Source organism: Phodopus roborovskii, unplaced genomic scaffold (genome assembly GCF_943737965.1).
Source record: "Phodopus roborovskii unplaced genomic scaffold, PHOROB, whole genome shotgun sequence".
Lineage (NCBI taxonomy): Eukaryota > Metazoa > Chordata > Mammalia > Rodentia > Cricetidae > Phodopus > Phodopus roborovskii.
In genome coordinates, this window is record NW_026126410.1 from 10,160,293 (window position 1) to 10,182,874 (window position 22,582).

Genomic DNA, 22,582 nt, shown 5'->3' on the forward strand with positions numbered 1-22,582 from the left:
CTTGCATTGTGTTTGCATTCATATATTCATTTCCCCTTAAATGCAGATTGGGCCCATGTCAGTCGTTTTCCCTAGTTAAGCTTTGTGGTGATCATTTTTGCTGGTTAATTTGTTTCACTTTTTTTGTTTGGAGAAAGGGGTCAATTTCTTTCCACTATAAATTAAAGCATAATAATTAGCAACATGTTGAAGCTAGGGACATAAGACTTAAACATTTCTATAATTATGCTAATTATAAGTGTAAAAATTACCCATCCAAATGGGGTAATTAATCTTTTCAGGTGTTAGGTGATTTTTGGATAATGTATTAGATATTGAGGTGTATGGGGTTTTACAGTTAATTAGATTTGCTGAGGTTTGAGGTGGATAGGTCTTACCATAGCTCATTGTACCAATATTGAAGTCTTGAAAGTAAGTTACAGCATGACCTGAGTGAGGATAGGGTCGTTCTTGGAGCAGTTAGTACTTGCAAGCTTATAAAGATGTTAAAGGTCAACCATACCAGGCTGGTGGCATATATGTGATCCCAGTGTTAGAAGGTAGAGGCAGGAGAATTGCCAATTAGAGCCTACCCTAGCTGTGTGTAAGATTTAGTAAGTATAGTCCCCCCCCCCCCCCAAGATGGGGTTTCTCTGTATTTGCTGACCTGGAACTCACTCTGTAGACTAGGCTGGCCTCGAACTCAGAGATTACCTCTCCCTTTTTCCTCCCGAATCTTTCAATTAAAGGCATGAGCCAACAACACCTGGCTAGGATAGTAAGTATATCCCTTTTTCAGCTGTGGGTTTTCAAGACTTAATGCTAATAACAATCAGGAATTTTGAATATAATAGTGTGTTTACACATTTATATGTGACAGCTAAGTAATACAAGTGAAATTAAAAGCAGCTGCTTTAAAAAAAAAAGTTCACTCCCATAAAGTGTACCCATTGTAACTCATCCCATTTAAGAACCTGTGGCTACTTTTTAGTTTTCATTTTACATGCTAACCCCAGTTCCCTCTCAGCCCCTTCACCCTCCCCTTCCCCATTTTGCAACCACTATCCATTTCTTAAAGAGGGTAAGGCCTTCTTGGGGAGTCAACAAAGTTGACCAAGTTGAGGTAGGACCAAGCTTTTTACTTTCTCATCCATGGCTGAGCAAGGTATCCCACCATAGGGAGTGGGCTCAAAAGCTAGTGCCACTGCCAGGGGCCCTTCTAACAGATCAAGATATAGCTGTCTTTATGCTGAGAAAAACCCTATAAGGAATATCTGAGCTTTAGTGTAGATAATAGAGTTTGCTACTTAGAATAATCAAGCCTTTTTTTTTTTTTTTTTAATTTTGGCATTGCTAGAGGTTGAACCCAGGGCCTTATGCATGCTAGGTAAGTGCTGTACTGACCTAACTTCCAATTTCATTTACTTGGGGTTTTTTTTTTTTGTTTGTTCCCCCAAACCTGTACTTGGAAATGGCTCTTGGGCTGTTTTAACTCAAGCCTGGCAAAACTGCTCTAAGTAGTATAGTATATGCCACAAACAATTTTGCAATACCTGTTCTGTTCATCACTGTAAGTTTTTAAAATTCCATAGTCTTTGTTATATAGTTCACATATATATTTTCCAAAACATAATTAGTATTTTCTACACTGCAGGGTATTTTCTATGCAGTGATCTTTCGTCTTAACTGTTCTAAGTTTTGTGGAGAAATTGTGTATTGGGGGAAGTGCACTTGAGATCAGTTTTATTATATATATGTACTACACAGGTCAGTCTTTCTTTTGACATCCTTTTTTTTTAAATGTTTATTTTTTTAGACAGTGTTACTGCCTGCATGTACACCAGAAAAGGACATCAGATCTCATATATATAGATGGTTGTGAGCTACCATATGGTTGCTGGTCATTAAACTCAGGACCTCTGGAGGAGCAGCAGCCAGTGCTCTTTCAGGGTCAGCCATCTTTCCACTCCTGACATAATTTTTTTTTTTTTTTTTTTTTTTTTTTTTTTTTTTTTTTTTTTGAGACAGGATTTCTCTGTGTAGCTTTGGAGCCTCCTGGAACTAGCTCTGTAGACCAGGCTGGCCTCGAATTCACAAAGATCCTCCTGCCTCTGTCTCCCAAGTGCTGGGACCAAAGACATGCGCCACCAAAGCCTGGCTGACATCCTTTATTAACGCACAGATTTATTTGAATATCGTCAATACATTATAGCCAAAGACCAAAAATAATGGTCCTTTGTTTTTTATTTTTTTGTTTTTTGAGATAGGGTTTTTCTGTGTAGCTTTGATTAGGCTTGGCTAGGGCAACAAGTATTCTTACCTGACAATCTTTCCAGCCTGATTTCTTAAAAAAAAAAAAAAAAAAAAAAAAAAAAGGCTGGGAAGATTGTCAGGTAAGAAGAACACTTGTTGCCCAAGCCTAATGGTCTGAGTTCAGTCAAGTGTATGCACACTCAGTCATGTGTATGGGGAACAAGATGCTTGTAAATGTCCAATTTGATGGAGTTGGTTTTCTTTTTACCATGTGGGACTTGGCCGAATCTCAGCTGTCAAGCTTGGTTGACAATGAGTACCTTTATCTGCTGTGCCAGCTCACTACCCCTCCCCCCAAGTTTCTAAAGAGTATTACAGTAAGTAGTAAACATGTCTTAAATCTGGCTTCCCAGCTGGGCCTGGTAGTACCTGCCCAGAGGGTAGATCTCTTGACCTACAAGTTGCAACCAGGCCTGCACAGAGAAACCCCCATCTTGGAGGAAAAATTCTGACTTCCCATTACTTCATACTGTTTTGCAAAACAGTAATTATATTTTCTTTTTAATTTTTAGTTTTTTGAGACATGGTTTCCCTGTGTAACAACCCTGGCTGTACTGGAATCATTCTGTAGACTAGGTTGGCTTCAAATTCAGAGATCCCATCTGCCTCTGCCTGCCGATTAAAGGTGTGTGCCACCATGCCCAACAGTTTTCTCAGGGAATAACAAAGAAAAAGTAAAGGAACATTATAATGTATTAGAAATTCAGGAATCTCTTATCATAGCTAATGGTGACACTAAACCTCAAGGGGGAATAAAAAGCAATGGGTTTAAATATGAAAATTTCATGTACATATATCATTTGTTCTTGTTTGGTCTACACACTGTTATCCCGTAGACACCAAACAAAAGGTCCCTATCCACCTTTGCTTATTTTAATTAGTTCCCTGTCACATGGATTCTGGTACTCTTCCCTTCTCATTGTGTCTTTTTCTAATGCCCTTTTTTGTGTCTTACACTTGATTATGCTGTGATGAAAAAAAAAAAAAAAGATGGCAGATGTAACTTTATGAAGACTTTGTTCTTTTAATGTTGAATTTAAACTTTAAGTTATCCCTCATGTTCCTATGAGTAGACAGATTGTTTTGGGGAAAAGAGAGATGGGGATAAGTGTCCCCAAAATGGGTGAAATTACTTTATAATTATATTGTATACAAGTTTGCTGGTTTCTAGGTATTAAAATTTATTCTGATTGTTTATCCTCCCCCCCCCCCAAGTAAAGGAACTGTTAGAGCACTTCATAAACTTTAGTTTTAAAAGTAAAACAATACTTGTAGAAATGAGCTAGTTTTACATTAGTCTTTTATTTTAGAGACTGATTGGTTGCTTGGTGGGAAGTGCAGGCAGAGAAGCTAGACGGGAAAGGGCTGGAAGTGATGAGTTGTGAAGGCCTGTACACTGATGCTTACTCTATGTTGCTGTATCTGCCTAGCAAAGTGTTCTGTGCATATTTTATACACAAATGTTAAGATAAATGGGAGGGCCACTATTTATTTATTTATTTATTTATTTTATTTATTTTTATTTATTTTTAACTGTCTTGTTGACTAGAAATGGTATAGAATTCGTAGATCTCCCACATTTTTTTTTTAAATTCTGAATTAAATATTGGCAATTCACATTCTAGAATCAAAGAAAACAGCCATTTGCAGATAAGGTCCCATCCAAGGGTCACCAGTATGTCACTTCTGTGATGCATCTTATGCTGCCAAAAAAAAAAAAAAAATGACAAAAGGCATTTTACCTTGAAGTGATATTTTGATTGTAACCTAACAAAGCTTGCCTGAAGATCAGAGAACTCTCTAGTGGCTTGGCTGTTCTGCCTTTCTGATCTCCATTCAACCTGAACCCCAATATCTGTCTCTGGGTTTTTATCATTTGCAGAACCTCACTATGCTCCTGGGTCTTGATCACCTCTTGGTAAACCTCATTCATGTTACCAAATCTGCAGAATAGCATAATTAGAATGTTCACTTTAGCTGGGTGTGGGTGGCACATGCCTTTAGTCCCAGCACTTGGGAGGCAGAGGCTGGCGGATTCTGAGTTCGAGACCAGCTTGGTCTACAAGAGCTAGTTTCAGCTAGTTTCAGGACAGGTTCCAAGTTTCAGGACAGGCTCCAAAGCCACACACACACACACACACACACACACACACACACACAGAGAGAGAGAGAGAGAGAGAGAGAGAGAGAGAGAGAGAGAGAGAGAGAGAGAGAGAGGGAAAAAGAGCATGTTCACCTTAAGAGTGAAAAGTCAGGGAGTCAGGTACTGGAGAGATGGCTCAGCTGTTTAGAGCACTGGCTGCTCTTGGCAGAGGACTTGGGTTCAATTGTCAGCACCCACATGGTTGTTCATAGCTGTGTAACTCCAGTTCTTGGGGATAAGATGGCCTCTTATTACTTCTTGGGCACCAGGAATGCATATACTATACAGACATACATGCAGAGAAAACATCTATGAATGTTTACTAATAAAACAACAATTAGAAAAAAATTCAAAAGTAAAAAATAACTTAGGTACCCAATAGTTTCAAACTGATTCACCAAACTTTAGAACTGGGAATGGCCTTCTATCACTTAGACAATCTCCTTTCTTCACTTAGATAATGTCTATATGAAGCCCTGGCTGGCCTGTACACTAGACCAACCTGGCTTCAAATTCTAGAGATTGCCTCCTGAGTGATAGCATTAAAGCCCAGCCTGTAGTTAGAGAATAAACATTCACCAATTCATATATATGATTTCTTTGCTTTTCTACATCACCAAGAAAAAGGTGGCTTATACAAAACAATTACCTACCAGCATAAAACACAGACACACACACGTTCAAAACCTGACTACTTATCAGTTACATTAAAATATGTTTTGCTTGTGCCTTGTGGGGTTCTGATTCCTTATTGCAATAAGATGTCAGGAGCCATGGAAAAGTTGTCAACAGAGATGGTTGGACTTGAGTTTTGAAAGATCAGTTTTTAGCTTTCAGATTTTTAAAAGGATTTATTTATATTTCACTATAAATGAATGAGTGTCTATGTGTAGTTATGTGTATGTGTTTGGATACCTTGAGTTGGAGTTACAGTGGTAGTGAGGAGCTTAGATTTGAGAAAGCTCTGTTCTTTATTGGTTTGATAACAGTAAAGAGGGCATGTAGCTGCTTGGTAAAATTTAAATTAGATGTAGTGGGACATACTATGAATCCTAGCTCTTGGACCACCAATGGATGTGGAATGATTAGTAGAAGTTCAAAGTCATCTTGTACTATACACACAGCAAGTTTGAGGCCGGTCTCAGATAACATGGCATCCCGTGCAGGATTTTTAACCTTAACTCCAACAGGAAACTCAATATGAACAAATGATTTAACTTTTATATGTGTGCAATTTGCTGAATATCTTAGTTGCTTTTGATATTTGTAAAATGTGCTGAAGCCGGGCAGTTGTGGTGCACACCTTCAATCCCAGCACTCTGGAGCCAGAGGCAGGTGGATCTCTGAGTTTGAGGCCATCCTGGTCCACAGAGAAACCCTGTCAAAAATGCTGAGTAAAGTCCCTTAGGATTTGCCTTTTTCACTTAATACTGTATCACTAAATCATATGACTAATTCATTCATGCTCTTCATTCTACAGCATTACATTATATGATTGTTAGCTGGATGTAGTGCTGCACACCCTTAATCCTAGCACTTGGGAGGCAGAAGCAAGAGATTCTCTGAGTTGGAGGCCAGCCTGGTCGATGGTCTACATAGTGAGTTCCAGGACAGCCAGAGCTATATAGTGACACCCTGCCTCATAAAACAAACAAACAAAACAAAGCCAGGCAGTGGTGGAGTATGCCTTTAATCCCCAGCACTGGAGGCAGAGGCCTCTGTGAGTTCGAGACCAGCTGGTCGACAAGAGCTAGTTCCAGGACAGCCTCCACCGCCCAGAGAAACCTTGTCTGGAAAAACCAAAATGAAACACACTTATGTCATACTTTGCCCACTGCACCAATAGGCATTCAGCCTTTTTTCCTTTGTGCTGCCCCTGTCTCTCAGTTCAACAGCTCAGTACTTTTGCTCTCCATTCTTTATCTTCCAGGTAGACAAACATGGTAAACATGGGGTTCATCTTGTGTTTGTCTCTTACTTTTCATAAAATATTTTAACAATTTTTTATGTGCATTGGTATTTTGCCTGTTAGGTGTGAGGGTGTCAGATTCCCTGGAACTGGAGTTACAGACAGCTGTGAGCTGCCATGTGGATGCTGCTGGGAACTGAACCCAGGTCCTCTGGAAGGGCAGCCAGGGCTCTTAACTGCTGCTGAGCCATCTCTCCAGGCCCATGGTGCTTTGCCTGCTCAGCAGTTCCTGAGCACAGCTGCCCATGTATTTTATCATTTAAATGCTGTTTAGGGATAGTAGGTTAAGTGCAATACCAATGGCTATGTCAAATTTTCTACTGAAAGTTTTATTTGGGGCACTTAATCCTTAATAAAGCTAGAGTTTACCATTATCAAATGTCCAAGTGAGACTTCATTTAAGTTCCCACTGAAAGTCACAGTTACACAGGTGGTATGGTTGGCCTAAGGCAGGTGTAACAATTTCTTCCCCATGGTAATCGTTTGACAAGCTGCTTCTTTTTGTTGGTTTTTCAAGACAGGGTTTCTCTGTGTAGCTCTGGCTGTCCTGGAACTCACTCTGTAGAACAACAGGCTGGCCTCAAACTCACAGAGATCCTCTTGCCTCAGCCTCCTGAGTGGTGGGAGTAAAGGCCTATGCCACTGCCACCACCATCACCACCACCACCACCTTGCTAACGATTTTCTATCCAACTTAGAATAGTACTTTATTTAATCTCTAGTCCCAAGGATAAGGGCCCACACAAACCATTTAAACTTCTGTGTGGTTCTTTATTTAGATTCATTCACTGTTAAAGATGCATCCATGTGGAATCATTTTCATGTATCTAAACTTTTGCCCATCTAGGTCTCTGATGACTAGATATAGCCTGGTCTTTCACTGAATTCTATTCTGATTTCCTTTGGTTTGCTTTGTTCTTTTGAGACTGCATAGCCCTGGGTGGCCCAGAACCCTCTTTGTAGACCAGAACACAAACATAAACTTGCTTCTGCTTCCTAAGTGCTGGGATTAAAGGCACATGCCACTGTGCCCTGCTTTTTAAATTTTTTTATTAAGTGGTAGCATTTTTTTCCTTAACTAACAAACAAAAATTGCTCATTTGGAGCAGTTGGAGGATGCTTCATATTTCAGGACTTTGGCAATGTTTATAATTTTTTTATATTAATTACATTTTTTCATTTATTTTATATACCAACCACAACTTCCCATCCCCTTCTTACCTCCCTTTTGCTCATTTCAGAAAGGGGAAGGCCTCCTATAGGCATCAACAAAGCATGACATAGTAAGTTGAGGCAGGGCCAAACTCCTCCCCCTGGATCAAGGTTGGTTGAGGCAACCCAGCATGGAAAATAAGTTACCAAAAGGCAACTCAATCTCTAGGGACAGGTCCCGATCCCACTGCTAGGAGCCTTACAAACAGCAAGCTACATAACTGTCATTCACATGCAGAGGGTCTAGGTTAGTTCCACGCAGGCTTCCCAGCTGTTGGTCCAGAGTCAGTGAGCTCCCACAAGCTCAGGTCAGCTGTCTCTGGGTTCCCCCGTCATACACCCTGCTTTTATGTGAGGACCATCCCCAATCATACTCTGTTTAGAAATAATAATAATAAAATCCTAAGGTCCCTGTGAGACAGTCTTTATAAGTAGGCACTTAATTTTGAGTGTTTGCATCCATGTCACCTTTTGATATGGTTTGATTTGCAAAGTCCTATGGACTATTTCTAGTTGTTTTGGTAGACTTCCACTCTCTTGGCTTCTGCTTATTGATGTGTTGTTTTTGACTTAAAATATTCTTGCTGTCAATAGGCAATTTCATAGTAGTAGACACTGCCAAGAAATATACCCATTCCTCAGATTGTAGTTTATCATTAGGTGTGTGCCCTACCAAAAGTGCTAGAGATAAGTAACCTGAAAGGCTTATCTACAGGTAGGTATCTAGCACATACAACAGAATTCTAAACAACACTCAGGCACACATTCATCTAATAACTATAGTTTGTATTATTTCAGCTATTAACCCTATATCCTGTAAATAGCAAGCCCAAGTAACTTTTTAAGTATACAATTATATGTAGAAATGATTACAAGTACTGAAAAGCTAAGGATTAAAATACAATATTTTATTTTTTTCTCACCTAAAAAACAAGCAATCCAGAATTAAGATATACATAAGCTTCTCAAGTTTACCCTAATAAAATTTTGAGTATTTGTACAATTTCTACAGAAACATACAGTGTATCAAAATCTGCATAAATCAAATTTATAAAATGTGTAGAAATGCATAGTGATATTATCAACTTACAAAGCAAGTATATGGGGATTATTTCCAAAGCAGCCTAAAGTACAAAACAGTCATTATGGCGGCAGCTTCTGATGGTTTTGTGTGTGGTAAGGTTGCTGATTTTAATATATAGAATCATGTTCATATAATTTCCTAAGGAATTGTACTAAAAACAATTTAATTTACCCATAAAATTACGTGCACAGTTTGTGTGCCACCTTTCTTAGCCTATGCATAGATACAAGGTTATTATCTATTCAACATGGAAAATAGGGTCAATTTCAAACACAAGTAATTACCAATTTTCTTATTTTCCTTTTTATAGTCGATTTATTTGCAATTATATGAGTATATAAATGCATTTGTTTTTAAATATACCTAGAGATGAATGAAAGTTTAAAATGATCATAGATCAGTAGCAAAATACAAACTGACAATTCAAAATTATAAATAAAACTCTACTCAGGATATTTAATTCTTATTGTCCAAACTGAAGAACTAAGGTTGAAAGAAAAAAAAATTGTTGACTTTTCTTCTAAACAAATGTAGGCTTTTTCTTTCTAAAGCTTTAATTAAAAATATTTCCTTCTGGCAGTAGTTTGTGAATTTCTTTCATTATAATGATACCATGATTGCAAGATCAAAAATGCTTAATTTGCCTATCCCTATCTTATCACATTGCTTTTCTTTTTTGGCACTCAATGTGGACATTTAATTTTGGGTAAAAGAAGACTTCTTAGAAATTAAAATTTGCAATACTTGGCTCTCTTAAAGTAGGTAATAACAAATGTTTAAATTAAATCTTTTCACTGGCAAGAACTTAAAAACAAAACAAAACACCTGACTTAACGGAACTTAGTTCACATTTGTTGATCTGTGTTCTTAGATGCTAATTTTCTTAGATTACAAAACAATGTGCATGGAATTTCATTTGGATGAAGCCGAGTGTCAGCTCATCTTGGTTTCACAGCTTAGGCTGAACTGTAGTTTTCTAAGGCTTTATATCCAACAAGGGCTTGGGAATTCTTACCTCAGATTCAACCTTTAAAGTTGTTCACACTAGACTTTATTGTGTTGTCAACCCCATTACCCCAACCCCTTTTCAAGTTTCAAGATGAGAATTATTTCTAGTTTTCTATAGATACTGGGGAATGTAGATGTAAAATGTAGATGGGCAATTTTTCTTTAATCGTTAGATCCCTTTGCTAGCCTAGAAGCTGGTGTGAGCAGAGGGCATGGAGAACACCAGCAGGCAATGGAGTTAATGCCACAGAATCAAGCCCTATGGAATGGCCTTGAGATGACCCCCATTGTCATTCTTCATCCAGCCATACATCATTCAACTTCATAGTCAATGACAGCCCAAAAATTCATTTCTGAGTGATAGAAATATCCCCCATACAGGTGACAGTCCATCCATTGTTACTGTCATATAAATTTCCATATAAGCTCTCAAAAATATACTGAAAAATGAAAGAGGCACTAAATGTGTTGAAATTCACCTTTCAAACAAGCAGCATGACTGAAGGAAGGCCACCTTGGCTAATGACCTGTGGCAGTGCTTCAGAAAGATGTAAAATTAAATAAAGACACAATAGGTTGATAACTGCCAAGTCATATATGAAAGTCTGGTTACTCCAACCTCCTTTTTTTTTTCAAGTGTGTTAAAAAAAACAAGAACAACAACAAAAACCAAACTGCCTTTCAGACCCCTGAGTGTATGTATTCCCAAAGAAGACAACATATGCTTTAACTCTGTTTTGAAAACTGAGTTAAAGGCACAAATTACCAATGTCATCTTAAAACAAATGAACAATGATGTAAACATCTAGAGTTTAAGGTAAAAGCAGTTTTGTAAACAGTAACTGCAGATGATAATGTTATTGTAAAAATCACAGTTTATCAACATCCTTCGATCTGATCAGAGGTTCCAGGTTTGGAGCTGTACAGAATTAATAATAATGGTTGCAGCAGGTTCCAGGCGTGGTTCAGTCCTCTCTAAATGTACTTGTCAGTAGGTAGATTGTTGGTTTCTGGTAATCTTTTTAAACACTGTGAATGTTATTCATTTCCCACTTCTGAGTCATTTTACTGGAGTCACAGCTGGAGATGAACACTTGATGCAGGACCTCTGATCGATCTAAGCACTTTCCTGAAGGGATGTGGGTGAACCTGTGCAGGCTCTGGAAAACACGAGAGGGAAAGGACGTTTGAAATTTGGACACTGATATCACGGACATCAGAAGCTATTACTTGGCTTGCCACAGAAGGCCGTTCAAGCACATTGGACAAGCACACATTAGGCCTGGAATGCCAGTTTTCTTAGCCCTTTCTTTTATCGTTATGTCACTACCTACTGCTGGCATGCAGTTATCTTCCCCTCCGAACTTTTGTCTTTCTTCTTATTCTGGCTAAAGACAATACCAGCTTTCCGGTCCTAAGGAAACTATATGCCTCTCCCTCATTCACTCACGTCATATCAGGTCTCCATGGCTACTACTTTCGGTGTCTCTGCCTTATGTTTCTTCCTTCCTGCCTCTCCTGTTCTAATATGGTCTCCATCGTATGCTGTATGTTTTCAGTCCAGCTCATAGCTTTTCAGAGAAAGGTCCTCAGACTATCCAAATGAAAAAGCATGAATTCACTTTCCTTTGCACCGCATTTGACATTTGTTCTATTGGAACAAAAGCAGGTGAAAGCACCTGAGCCCTATTGCCCATCAAGCAGTGACACATGACAAACTACCAACTGTGCTACCAGCCACTGCCATGCACTTAGCTCAAACAAAACACACTTTGATGGAAGGATGCCCACAACAAAGGTGTTAAAGGCTATTTATCTTTTGTTTTTTCTTGTGGGGAGGGGGTTGGAGACAGTGTTTCTTTGTGTAGCACCTGGCTGTCCTAGAACTCACTCTGTAGACTAGGCTGACTTCAGAGATCCTCCTGCCTCTGCTTCTAAGTGCTGGGATTAAAGGCATTGCCACCACTGCCAGTCAAAGCGTATTAATCATTGACCCTCATGTATCCTTTAAAAAAACATGGAGATGAAAAAGAAAATGTGAATCAAGTGCTGTCACGTGGTGCTGTGACGTGGTGGAGCACACGTGGTGTCTTGAGAAAGGAATGACTACCTACTTTTCCCATACCTTGCCATTTTTACTCAAACAATCCAACAAACTACGATTATTCAAACTTGGATAATGGCTGTCACTATAAGAAAAACAATAGCAATAGCAAGAACCCCAACACAAACAACCAAAAAAAAAAAAAATACTTGATAGTGTTGGTTCTAGTTTTCAAGCAAACATCAGAAGTTTGACTTTCCACCACTATGAAGACTTGACACAATGTAAAGACTTCTCTAATGAAACCTATTTCTGATTTTTTTTTGCATATGCACAATGGAACATGTCATTTGGGAGATCTTTATAACTTACTAAATGGTATTAATTTAGAATTTAGCATAATTGGAAACATTAAAAGATTATAAATTCTCCCAATTTAATTTCAAATTCCAGAAAATTTTAGGAATAACCTACATGAAAGCTGTGTGAGGAAAGAGCCAGTATCTTTCTATTGTTGTTTAGAAGAGGGAGGGGGAAACTTAAGTTGGGATATAAAATAAAAAAAAAAAAAGTAACAGGGTCTCAACATTGTGGCATATGCTGGCTTCAAATTCACAGCTTTGCTACCTTCATCTCACAGGGTTTGGGATTACATGGGGGCACAACCGTACTGAGTGAGTTTCGGAAACCCTTAAGCGTTTAAGGGGGACACGGAAGCCAGAAAGTCTGAGAACTCTGTTTAAGCCAATCTTCTCATCAAGCTATACCTGACAATCCCTTTCGAATAATTCTACAAGTCCCCACTGTTTGCTATGCCTACTTCAGAAAAACGCCAGTTCAGACGGGGAGTGACCTAAATGCAGTTCTCAGTTTTCTCTCTGTACATACCCTCATGCTGGATCATTGCTGATCTAGTTTTTCTCTATGAAAACTCATCAGAAGCAATTGCTTACATCCTCGTCTTTTTTCCCTTTCTGATAGCATTATGCTTGTTTTTAACTGCATTTTTTTTCTTCTCTGTGTTATAGAATAGCATGTTTCAGGTGTTTCCCACATGCTAAGATAGTCTGTCACATCACCGGACCCCAGTGGAATGATGCGCTATATCTCACTATGTAGTCCAAGCTGGCCTTGAACTCACAATCCTTCTGCCTCAGTCTCCAGAAAACCACTCAAGACTCCTTGATGGTAATTTCCGTATGCTAGACTCTTTTATACTGTAAAAACTGACGTCTTCATAGTCTCTACCATTTACTGCTCTTCATTTTTACTTGTGAAAATAAACACTATCTGTCAGGATTTGTTAATTTGTTGGAAAAGACAACTTCTTGTTAAGAAAAATTCAGACCTTGTGAGCTGACTTTGTTTCAAAGCCTCAAGACCTGAGTTCGATCCCTGAGACCAACTTAAAGGTGGCAGGAGGGAACCAATTCCACAAAACTGTCCTCTGACCTCTCTATGTATGTATGCCTTAGCTTGTGAGTGTCCCTCTTCTCACATATCACACACACTACATAAATAATTACAATAAAAAACAAAATCAAATCTGGTAATTGGCATGTTCAGTAATTATTCATGAAAGATGGCACTTAGGACTATTACTACGTAAGAAACAATGCCTTCACAACAGGAGTGGGATAGCAAATATTAGATGAATAGAACCGAGGGCTTTCAGTTTGAAAAGGCTTTACTAATGTTACAGTTCATTAAGAAACCAAACTAAACCAAACCAAAACAAAAGCTTGGTTTATCCAAATGGACACTTTGAGAGATTATACATTCTTGAGTGTGTGCCTTCTCTTGGGCTCTTTTCCTTCTTTTGGTCTCTCTTGTCAGGCTTTGATGTGATAGGGTCTCTATTTTGTTGTTACTATATTTTATTATTATCCCTTAGAAGCCTGTTTGTTTTCTAGTAAGAGACAGAAAGGGGGTGGGTCCAGATGGAAGAACTGGGAGGAGTAGAGGGAGGGGAAAGTGTCATTAAGATATATTCTGTAAGGGGGAAGAAATGTATTTCAATTGAAGGAACCAAAGAAAATTATACATTAATCCATGACTATGTTTGAATCTTGCCAGAACGCTTTAAATATAAACATCTGAAACAGAAAGACAATCTAAGAGCCAGCAGGGTCATATGAATAAACCAGGCCTTTCAAACAATCCAACTCCTGTTGAGTTAGCCGAGGATGAGGAAGCAGGAAGGCCTGGTGTCCAATTCTTATTTGCCTGTCTCTGTTGCCATCTGCTGGTCAGCATGAGCAGTCAACCCCTTCCTTTTTGTGTGGTCTAAGAATACTGCTGATATTTACATTTTTAACACAGGATTTAGATCTGATAACAATGGCGGTGCCGGCCTCCTGAACACTGGAACTCTTGAGTTTCTGAAATTAGCACCAACTCTCCATGCCCACCACAGAGGTCGCACTGCAGGACAACATTGCTTCAGAGAACATAAGCGATGCCTCATTATAGAACAGTGATTCACCCAGAGCCCAAGCAAACCTGCACAAATAACTAATGCAGAAAATCCAAGTCACGAACATGAACATTTGGTCTTCAAAATTTATCCATCTAAGTCCTACGTGTTCTTTGTTACTGACAACTGGACTGCATACATTATCCCCGGAGCCTGGAACACAGCATACCTTTAAGTACTGCCATTCCTTAAATTCATTTAGGTTACAGTGTGTAATCATGACTCTGGATCCATCGGGCCCCTTTGTCAAACACTGGTCATATTGCATGAGCTGATTTACTTCATTGATTCGGAAAAGCTATTGAATAAATAAACAAGGTAGAAATGATTTTCTTGCCAATACATGTTTTGCAAAAGAAAGAAACGTAATTGCTATAATTAAACTGAATAACTAACTTTTTGTTCTATAATTTTTGTGCATATTGGGAGCCATTAGTCTGCAGACAAGAACTATACTCATTTTGAAATTAATCACATCCTTTATTCTTTAGCCTCTAATACACAGAAAGGATAATTAACACATACTTATCATGTACCAACAAGAAGAAAATTAAGTTAGAAGTAGACCTAATAGTGTTTCAAAACTGAAATTAGACACATGAAAAATATTTATATAAAGTAGGAAGAAAATGTATGTGTAAAATACATGGTACTGGTAGTAGTACCCTAGTACCGTGTATTAAAAAAAAAAAAGTGTGGCTTACTAACTGCGTTTGTAAAACCATAGAGGTTAGGCTTAGTCATGACAAATATGTTCCCATAGGAATATATTATTACTGCTGTGCAGACATCTCTACCTCTTATGTGAAAACCAACACTGACAATATTCCCTATTTAAGTGAACTGTTAACAGTCAGCTTTTACAGAATGTTTTTAATCTATCAAGACAATATTAATAAACTAAAAACCAAGCTAAACCTGTCTGTCTGTGATCAAGTCTGGTGGCTCTCAGGGCTGACCAGTCCTGAGAAGGAGACTTACCTGGTTTCCACCCATCCTGTGGCAGGGTCCTAGTTCAACAAAGCCTCCATTGGTTTTTCCCATGCTATCGATGCAGTATGCAGTCTCAAAGCCTCGGATCTACAGGTACGAAAGAGAACCAACATACAGGAAACAGTATAGTTTATAATAAACTGGCACCAGAGTAAAAGACTCTCAAGTTCAATGAACAAGGTATGATTTAGCATCATCATCATCTTTGAAATCAGGAGCTGAAGCCAACATTGAAATGAACTCATTCCACTTCAGGGTACTAGCTCGTAGGTGCTAGAAAATACCACAGAAGAAACAAAATACAAGATTCCCTAAGAAAAATGTCCAGACCAGAGTGTCCATGTGAATGAGAAGTAAACAGAGGAAAGCTATACATCTACAGTGGGGATAGACCCTGCTTTCTGAGTCCCTCTCTCAGTGACTATGTGGCACTTTTGTGGTAGCTGCCTCAAGGCTTCTCAGTACAGTATGGCTCTCCACTAACTACCAATAATGGAAGCAAAAGCAAACACAGGTTTCCATGTTTGGAATGCAATTTTGTGCTGAAATAACTACTTTTGTATTCATCTCAACTATACATCACTGTAGTATTTGGATAAAGTGCTTGATTCTGTAGATACTGACTAGGGATAGGACCTTTTGAATACATGAAGATGTGCAAGTCATGGTTCTGGGGACCATCAAAATATGGGGGACAGAAGGGTGCGCTGGTCAGTAGAGGACATGAATGTGAGGACGAAGCAGCCTCTACTGCCTGGGGCAAACTCAGACTTCCCAGAGGACATCTTCTAAATAGGGATTTACTCTGGAATGTTCAGCAGATGAATGCAATGAACAATGGAAATGAAATAAAGGAAATACCAGAATTGGAAGATGTATTTAGAAGAGAAATGGTAATGGGGTGGGGCTGGGGGGGGCTCATTAATCCATTCCTTCCTGTATGCATGTGTTTATTCATTCTTGAAATACTAGGTGGGTACCTACCATGTGGCAAGCATGCTATTGTCTCTGATATGTAAGTGGATGAAATAGATACACCTGCTAAAATGAACTCATAGTTTGCAGCAAAAGAAAGGCAGAAAAGAAGCAAAACATGTAATGGGCAAATAAGATATCTAGCATGCTACTAAGTAATACAGGCTTGGTGTGTGTGTGTGTGTGTGTGTGTGTGTGTGTGTGTGTGTGTGTGTAGAAAAGCAAGAACACCAAGGAAGAGGCTAGGAAGTTGATGGTGTCATAGGGTAGAATTCATCAAGGACAGGGATGGAAAAACTTGACAGAGGTTTAAAGTTAGCCATGCCCGCTGACATTCACAGGAAGGCATTATGGGCTGGGGTACGGCAAAGCAGTTAAGTGAGAGTAAGGCAAGCAGGGGCAGGTGAGGCGAGAGAAGCCACCAGAAGTGGTTTTGCCTTCACCCAAGCAACTGGGGTGCCACTGTAGGTTTTAAGGAGAGGTGATAGGACCTGAATTGCACTTCCAAAGCTATACTGATTGCTTGCTGTGTTTAGAACAGGCTTTAGTAAGAGCAAGTTAGTTTTGCTGAGAGGTGATGGAAACTCAGTGAAGGTAAAGGAGGACTAGATTCTGAAACTGATGTAAGCATGAGAAGAAGATTCAAGGAAGGTTACCAAGTTTTTGGTATGAGCAATGAACCGAGAAGGGCTGGAGACAGCGAAAGTTCAGTTTCAAACTCATGTACTGATATTCAAGTAAATACATCAAGGGTATGGCTGAATATAGTCATCTAGTTTCTGGGAGACAGAGTTGAGTTTAAGATGGAATTTAATAGTCATTTACACAAAGATGAGTTTAAAGCTAGTGGACTGCCTAATGTCAAGGGAGAATTAATTCCTTCCACACAGAGGGTTTTTGGAAGATTAAAATGTAAGTCTGGTCTGGATAACCCAAATTCATTCCTTACTAGTGTTTTACTAGCTAGTTTGTTATAACAGGAGAGATGACATAAGAGTAGAGAAAAGAAAATAAAGGCATCTAAGCAAGCAGCACAAAGACAGTAGTTTCAGTGGCCTCTATGAGTTTCCCTTTTTATTCCCAAACTCTGAACACTGGAGAGTCTTATGAATGGTCTATATTTTTCCCTACATGGCCTTAGTGTCATTAAACTCCATGCTAATGGTCTCCAGATGTTTATCTCCAGAGAAGCCTCTCCTCTGGGTTTCAGCTAAGATCTTCAATCATCCGGAGCTGGCAGTTGAACCTGGCAGTCTAGATGGGATCCTGTATGTGCAAAACTCCAGCATACAGAGTGCTGTCCCAGTACCTCCTCACTCACCCTCTACTGTGCTCACAATCTCAGCCACCTCCTATCAAACTGCAAACTAAAACATCCCAGCCCTCACCCTTTCACACACTGACTGCACTGTTCCTTACAGATAGTGTGTGCCTCAGCCATGTCCTGTGCTTGCCACCTTTACTCTTGCCACCTTTGTCCAAGCCATTGTTATTTTCACTACAACTCCCCCACTCTTTTTTCTATTCTAAATACCCCCAGCAGGCAATTCAAGCCAAAACATAAACCAATCTCATTGCCTTTTTGTTTAAATCCGCCCTGGGCCTCTTACCACCCTTTGGATGAGAGCCTCCCTAAGTCTCATGCCTGAAATTCCACCTCACCAAATTTAGTCTAGTCTGCTTCTCAAATGTGCAGAGTATTTCTGTGGTGGTTTGAATGAGAATGTTCCCCAGAGGCTTATGTATCTGCACTCTGTCCCTAGTGGGTGACACTGTTTATTGAGGCTTAGGGGGTGTGACCTTATCGGAGGAAGTATGTCTTTGGAGGTGGGCTTTGAGAGATTAAAGACACTCACCATTTCTAGTTCTCTCTCTGCTTTGTGCTCACAGTTCAAGATGTGAGCTCCCAGATTGCTGCTCCAGCTGTCATGCTAGTTGCCATTCCTGCACTTGCTCACTTTGATGGACTCGTAGCCCTTAGAACCACAAGCGCAAATGAACTCTTTCTTCTATGAGTTTCCTTAGCCATGCTATTTTATCACAGCAACAGAAAAGGAACTAATGCAATCTCCTAACTTCGAATTCAACATTTTCTCTGCTGTTACTACTCTTTCTCAGCTCTAGGTCTTTATCATCCAGATTTCAGATTAAAAATGTCACATCCTAAGAAAGCCTCCCCAAGGTGGCACCTCACTTCCTTTGTAGCCATTACCATCTTGTCACGATCTTTGCCCTCCTGGACTGCTCTAGTCTCAATCCCCACCCCAACCAGCATAAATTTTTGCCCAGACGAATGACTGGTACACACGGGGACCTCAATCAGTATATACCAAATGTAATAATAACAAAGGCACATACAAAGTCTGAAAGCATGTTCAGTTACCGCTGAGGCAGCACTGTAAGGCACAAGTGTGAGGACAATCAGAAATGATGCCACAGAGGTAAGTTGGAAGAAATAGGAAGTGACCATCCTGATCAATACCTGTTTTTTTTTTTTTTTTTTTTTTTTTTTTTTTATTACCACCGCCCAATTCATTTGACGAGTGCTGGGTGAATATCGTGTGCATTGGTCTTTGCATTAGCCTAGTAGAGCAGAATGAGGGTAAAGGTCCATAACTGGATTGCTGGGAAGGTGGGTGAATGTGGGGTATTGTGGGAACCAATGGAAACACGACATACCTGTGTGGTTTTGATGAAACGGAGAAGAATAGAGAAATGATTTTTAGTATTCAGGATCTCCAAGATGAGAGGAGTTAAGTGAATGAAGTGGCTGAGACAGGGACACAGTGGGTGCTGGAGATGGGGAGTGTTCACCTACAGCCACATGTATAACAGCTTGGGGTGGGGCAGGGTGGCTTCATGGTCAGGGCCACTCGGATGATTTGGGAGTAGGATAGTGTGTGCTGCAGGGGTTTTTTAGTCAAACATTTCTGCAAGTATTCCTGCTTTCATGAATACCTTTCCAGTTTTCTTCTTCTAAATACTGACTCCAAATATATACATTTTGATACCTAAATATTGGCTGATACTTACTTCTCCCCACTCAACATTTTTGGGTGGCAAAGGATAGTGGGCAGTGATGTCATAAGCTATTTCTTCCATAAACCATTTGAAGCTTTTGCAGTTGTGGTCTTCTCGAAATTTCTTCAGCTCAGATATGTCCCCATATGGCAGTGCCTTTGACTCAGGACGGCTGGCGTAGAAGTAGTCTTTGTATTCATCCCACCATACTTCTACAACTCTAACATAATTCTGTGAAAAGAAAAACTACGGTCATTATGGGATATAGAAATAACTGTGATGGCATAAACAGCCTACCTTAGATATCAGAATACAACCAAAATATAGTGAACACATTTAGAGAAGACTTGACATTTCTAAAGAATGAAAATAAGAGAGTTAATAACCCTAATATGTCATTTCCCAAGTACAGAAATGCCATGTATGCATATTCACTTAAAAAAGCAATGCACATAAAATCTGGAGCTAGAAGATCATAGATTCTAAGATACTGCATTCTATTCTGATAACAGATGAAGAAAGCGGAGCCCAGACAGGGTCTCTGAGAGCCTGGGTGGACAGTGGTGTTCCTTTTCATCTCATCCCTTTCTCCTGGAACCATGTTACTGACATGTATAGGAAAAAAATCTCATTTTAGAAACCATCATTACAAGGAATTGCTCTGCAGCTGGCTCTGAATCTTTTCATGACTATAATAGAATCATTTTATTGTAACCTCAAATTAACTGTACGTCTTCCACAGGTTCACATGGAGGAAAAGCAGCTATTGACCAATAAAACAAATTGACACTGTCATAACTGACAGAAATTCAACTTGTAGAGCTTGACAAACCAGTGAATGCTTGTGTGAATATATGATTGCATGGACATGTATTCTCTCCAGTCCCCTTGGGTCTTCTTCATGATGCACCAGCATTTTCTCCATAGAGGAGGATGAGAGAGGCTGGGAAGATGGTTGAACAGATGAAACACTTGCTACTCCAGCATGAAGACCAGAGTTCAGATCTCTAGAACACACACAAATGCCAGATGGGAGTGGCAGCCTACCTATAATTCTAGCACTTTTGAGGAAGGCAAGATAGAGAATCCCTGGAGTGAGTTGGCTCCATTAGATTAGCTGTACAGGCAAGTTTTAGGTTTAGGTGAGAGAGCCTGCCTCAGTGAATAAGGTGGAAAGCCGTGGAGGAAGACTTCTAATGTTAGTCTCGGCCCATGTGTGATGGGAGATGTCATTCTGTAAATATGTTTCACATACTGGTTAATGAATAAAGCACTGTTGGCCAAGAGGAAAGCAAGATAGGCAGGACTAGGAGACAAGGAAAGAGGAAGTAGTAAGGAGGATTCAAGATGGAGAGACTGGGGAGATGAGACGCCTGCCCCATTCTCCGGTAAGATGAGACCATGTGAAAATATTAGATGAACAGAAATGGGTTAATACTTAAGACAGAGCTAGTCGATAAGAAACTAGTACCTGGCCAACAGCATTATATCAAATACAGAGTCTCAGTGCATTATTTGGGGCTGGCACGGTGGTGGAACAAGACCAGCAGAGGGAGGAAAAACCTTACTCCTTACACATGTGTATCCTTATATATGTGAACACAAACACACACACACACACACACACACACACACACACACACACACACACCACAGACACAGGGAATCAGTTTCATGTCTGCAATAATTCTTTAGCCCTGCTATAGAATGACAACTGTGGCCAGGCCCCAGAAGGCTGGATATGGTTTGTTGAACACAGTTACTTACCTGTGTTTTACACCAAGAGTAGGCACACTTAGTGTTCAGATTAATTTTTTTTTTTCAGGCTAAAAGATAGTAATTAAAGTGGGAACAACTCACTATACCAAAAAAACATTAACAAAGAAAAATCTTTAGGAATACATTTAACAATAGAAGTGAAAGCTCAAAAACTGAAAGTAATTTTAAAAAGAGACAAACATGGAAACATCCCCTCTGTTCATGGATGGGAAACTAATGTAAGAGGTTCCTCAAGAATACTACTTTTTTGTTTGACTGGGTTTTTTTTGTTTGTTTGTTTGTTTTGTTTTGGTAGCACCATACTCCCCAAAGTGATCTACAAAATACCAACTATAATTTTCATAGATATTGAAAAATTAGAGGCTGGTGAGATGGCTCAGTGGGAAAAGGCACTTGTCTCCAGGCCTGGCGTTTGGTCTCTGGACTTGGTGAAATCCACCCAGTGGGAGGAGATAACTGAATCTCATAAGCTGACCTGCAATCTCCACATGTGCATCAGATTAAGGCTCCTGTGCCCCCCACCTCCACTGAAATATATAAATGCAGAAGAGAAATAGAAAAATCAACCCTAAAATTCATATGGCACCAGCAAAGAGCCCAAATAGCCAATATAATAACCAGCAAAAAGAATAAATCCAGGGCATTATACTACCTGATTTCAAAATACACTTCAAAGAATGGTACAGGAATAAAAACAGATGCTGAGAGCCAGAGATAAATGCAGGCACACACAACTGATTTTCACATAAGGTTCCAAGAGTACACAACCGGGAAAATATAGTCTCCTTCAATAATTGTGGTTGAGAAAGCTGGCTATCCACCCGGGGAAAGAATAAAATTAAACCTTCTCCTCAAGGAAATATGAAAACAATGCAAAACAGACTAAAACCTTAAGTGTGAGACCCCAAACAAAAACTCTTACAAGAAAATGTGAGAAAAGTTTTATGTCCTATTTTGTACACAAATGAGATCCCGGCAAACTAAAAAGACAGTCAGGTGAAGGGACACACCTCAAGGAGAGAATGCATCTGCAAAAGATACACCTATTAAAGAGTTAATGCCTGCCTACACTGTAGGAAAATAGTAGGGGCACAGATAACCTGATTTTTAAATTGGGCAAATCACCTGACAGGAATTCTCCAAAGGAGACAAATGGCTGCTAGGCACCTGCCAAGATGCTCAGCATCTAATCCCACAGGGAATGTAAGTTAAAACCGCAATGCAGCATCACCTCGTTTCCACTGGAACAGCTACCTTCAAAGAGATAAAAGTGTCTGTGAGGACACAGATAAAATAGAATCTTTCAAACTGTTGGTAGAATACAAATTATTATAGTCATATGGAAATCAGTATGGAGGTTCCTCCATTAAAATGAAAAGAGAAGCCAGGCAGTAGGCTGTGGTGGTGTATGTCTTCAATCCTAGCACAAGGGAGGCAGAGGTAGGTGGATCTCTGTGAGTTTGAGGCCAGCCTATTCTATAGGATGAGCTCCAGGACAGCCAGGATTATCACATAGAGAAACCCTGTCTCAAACAAACAAACAAACAAACAAACAAACAAACAAGCAAGCAAGCAAGCAAACAAAA

The 22,582-nt window shown here is 39.5% G+C and overlaps 1 protein-coding gene across 2 annotated transcripts in view; it reads right to left on the bottom strand.

The window, feature by feature from the left end:
• Nucleotides 1–9,236: 9,236 nt before the first annotated feature.
• Galnt7 (polypeptide N-acetylgalactosaminyltransferase 7) overlaps nucleotides 9,237–22,582 on the bottom strand; it is a 121,412-nt gene continuing 108,066 nt past the window's right edge. For both annotated transcript variants that reach the window (XM_051182445.1, XM_051182446.1), the window contains exons 9-12: nucleotides 19,230–19,448; nucleotides 15,210–15,308; nucleotides 14,398–14,526; nucleotides 9,237–10,868 (exon numbers count right to left, since the gene is read on the bottom strand). In XM_051182445.1, coding sequence (XP_051038402.1) covers nucleotides 10,731–10,868; nucleotides 14,398–14,526; nucleotides 15,210–15,308; nucleotides 19,230–19,448 — 585 coding nt within the window. In that variant the 3' untranslated portion in view covers nucleotides 9,237–10,730. The remainder of the gene's footprint in view (nucleotides 10,869–14,397; nucleotides 14,527–15,209; nucleotides 15,309–19,229; nucleotides 19,449–22,582) is intronic.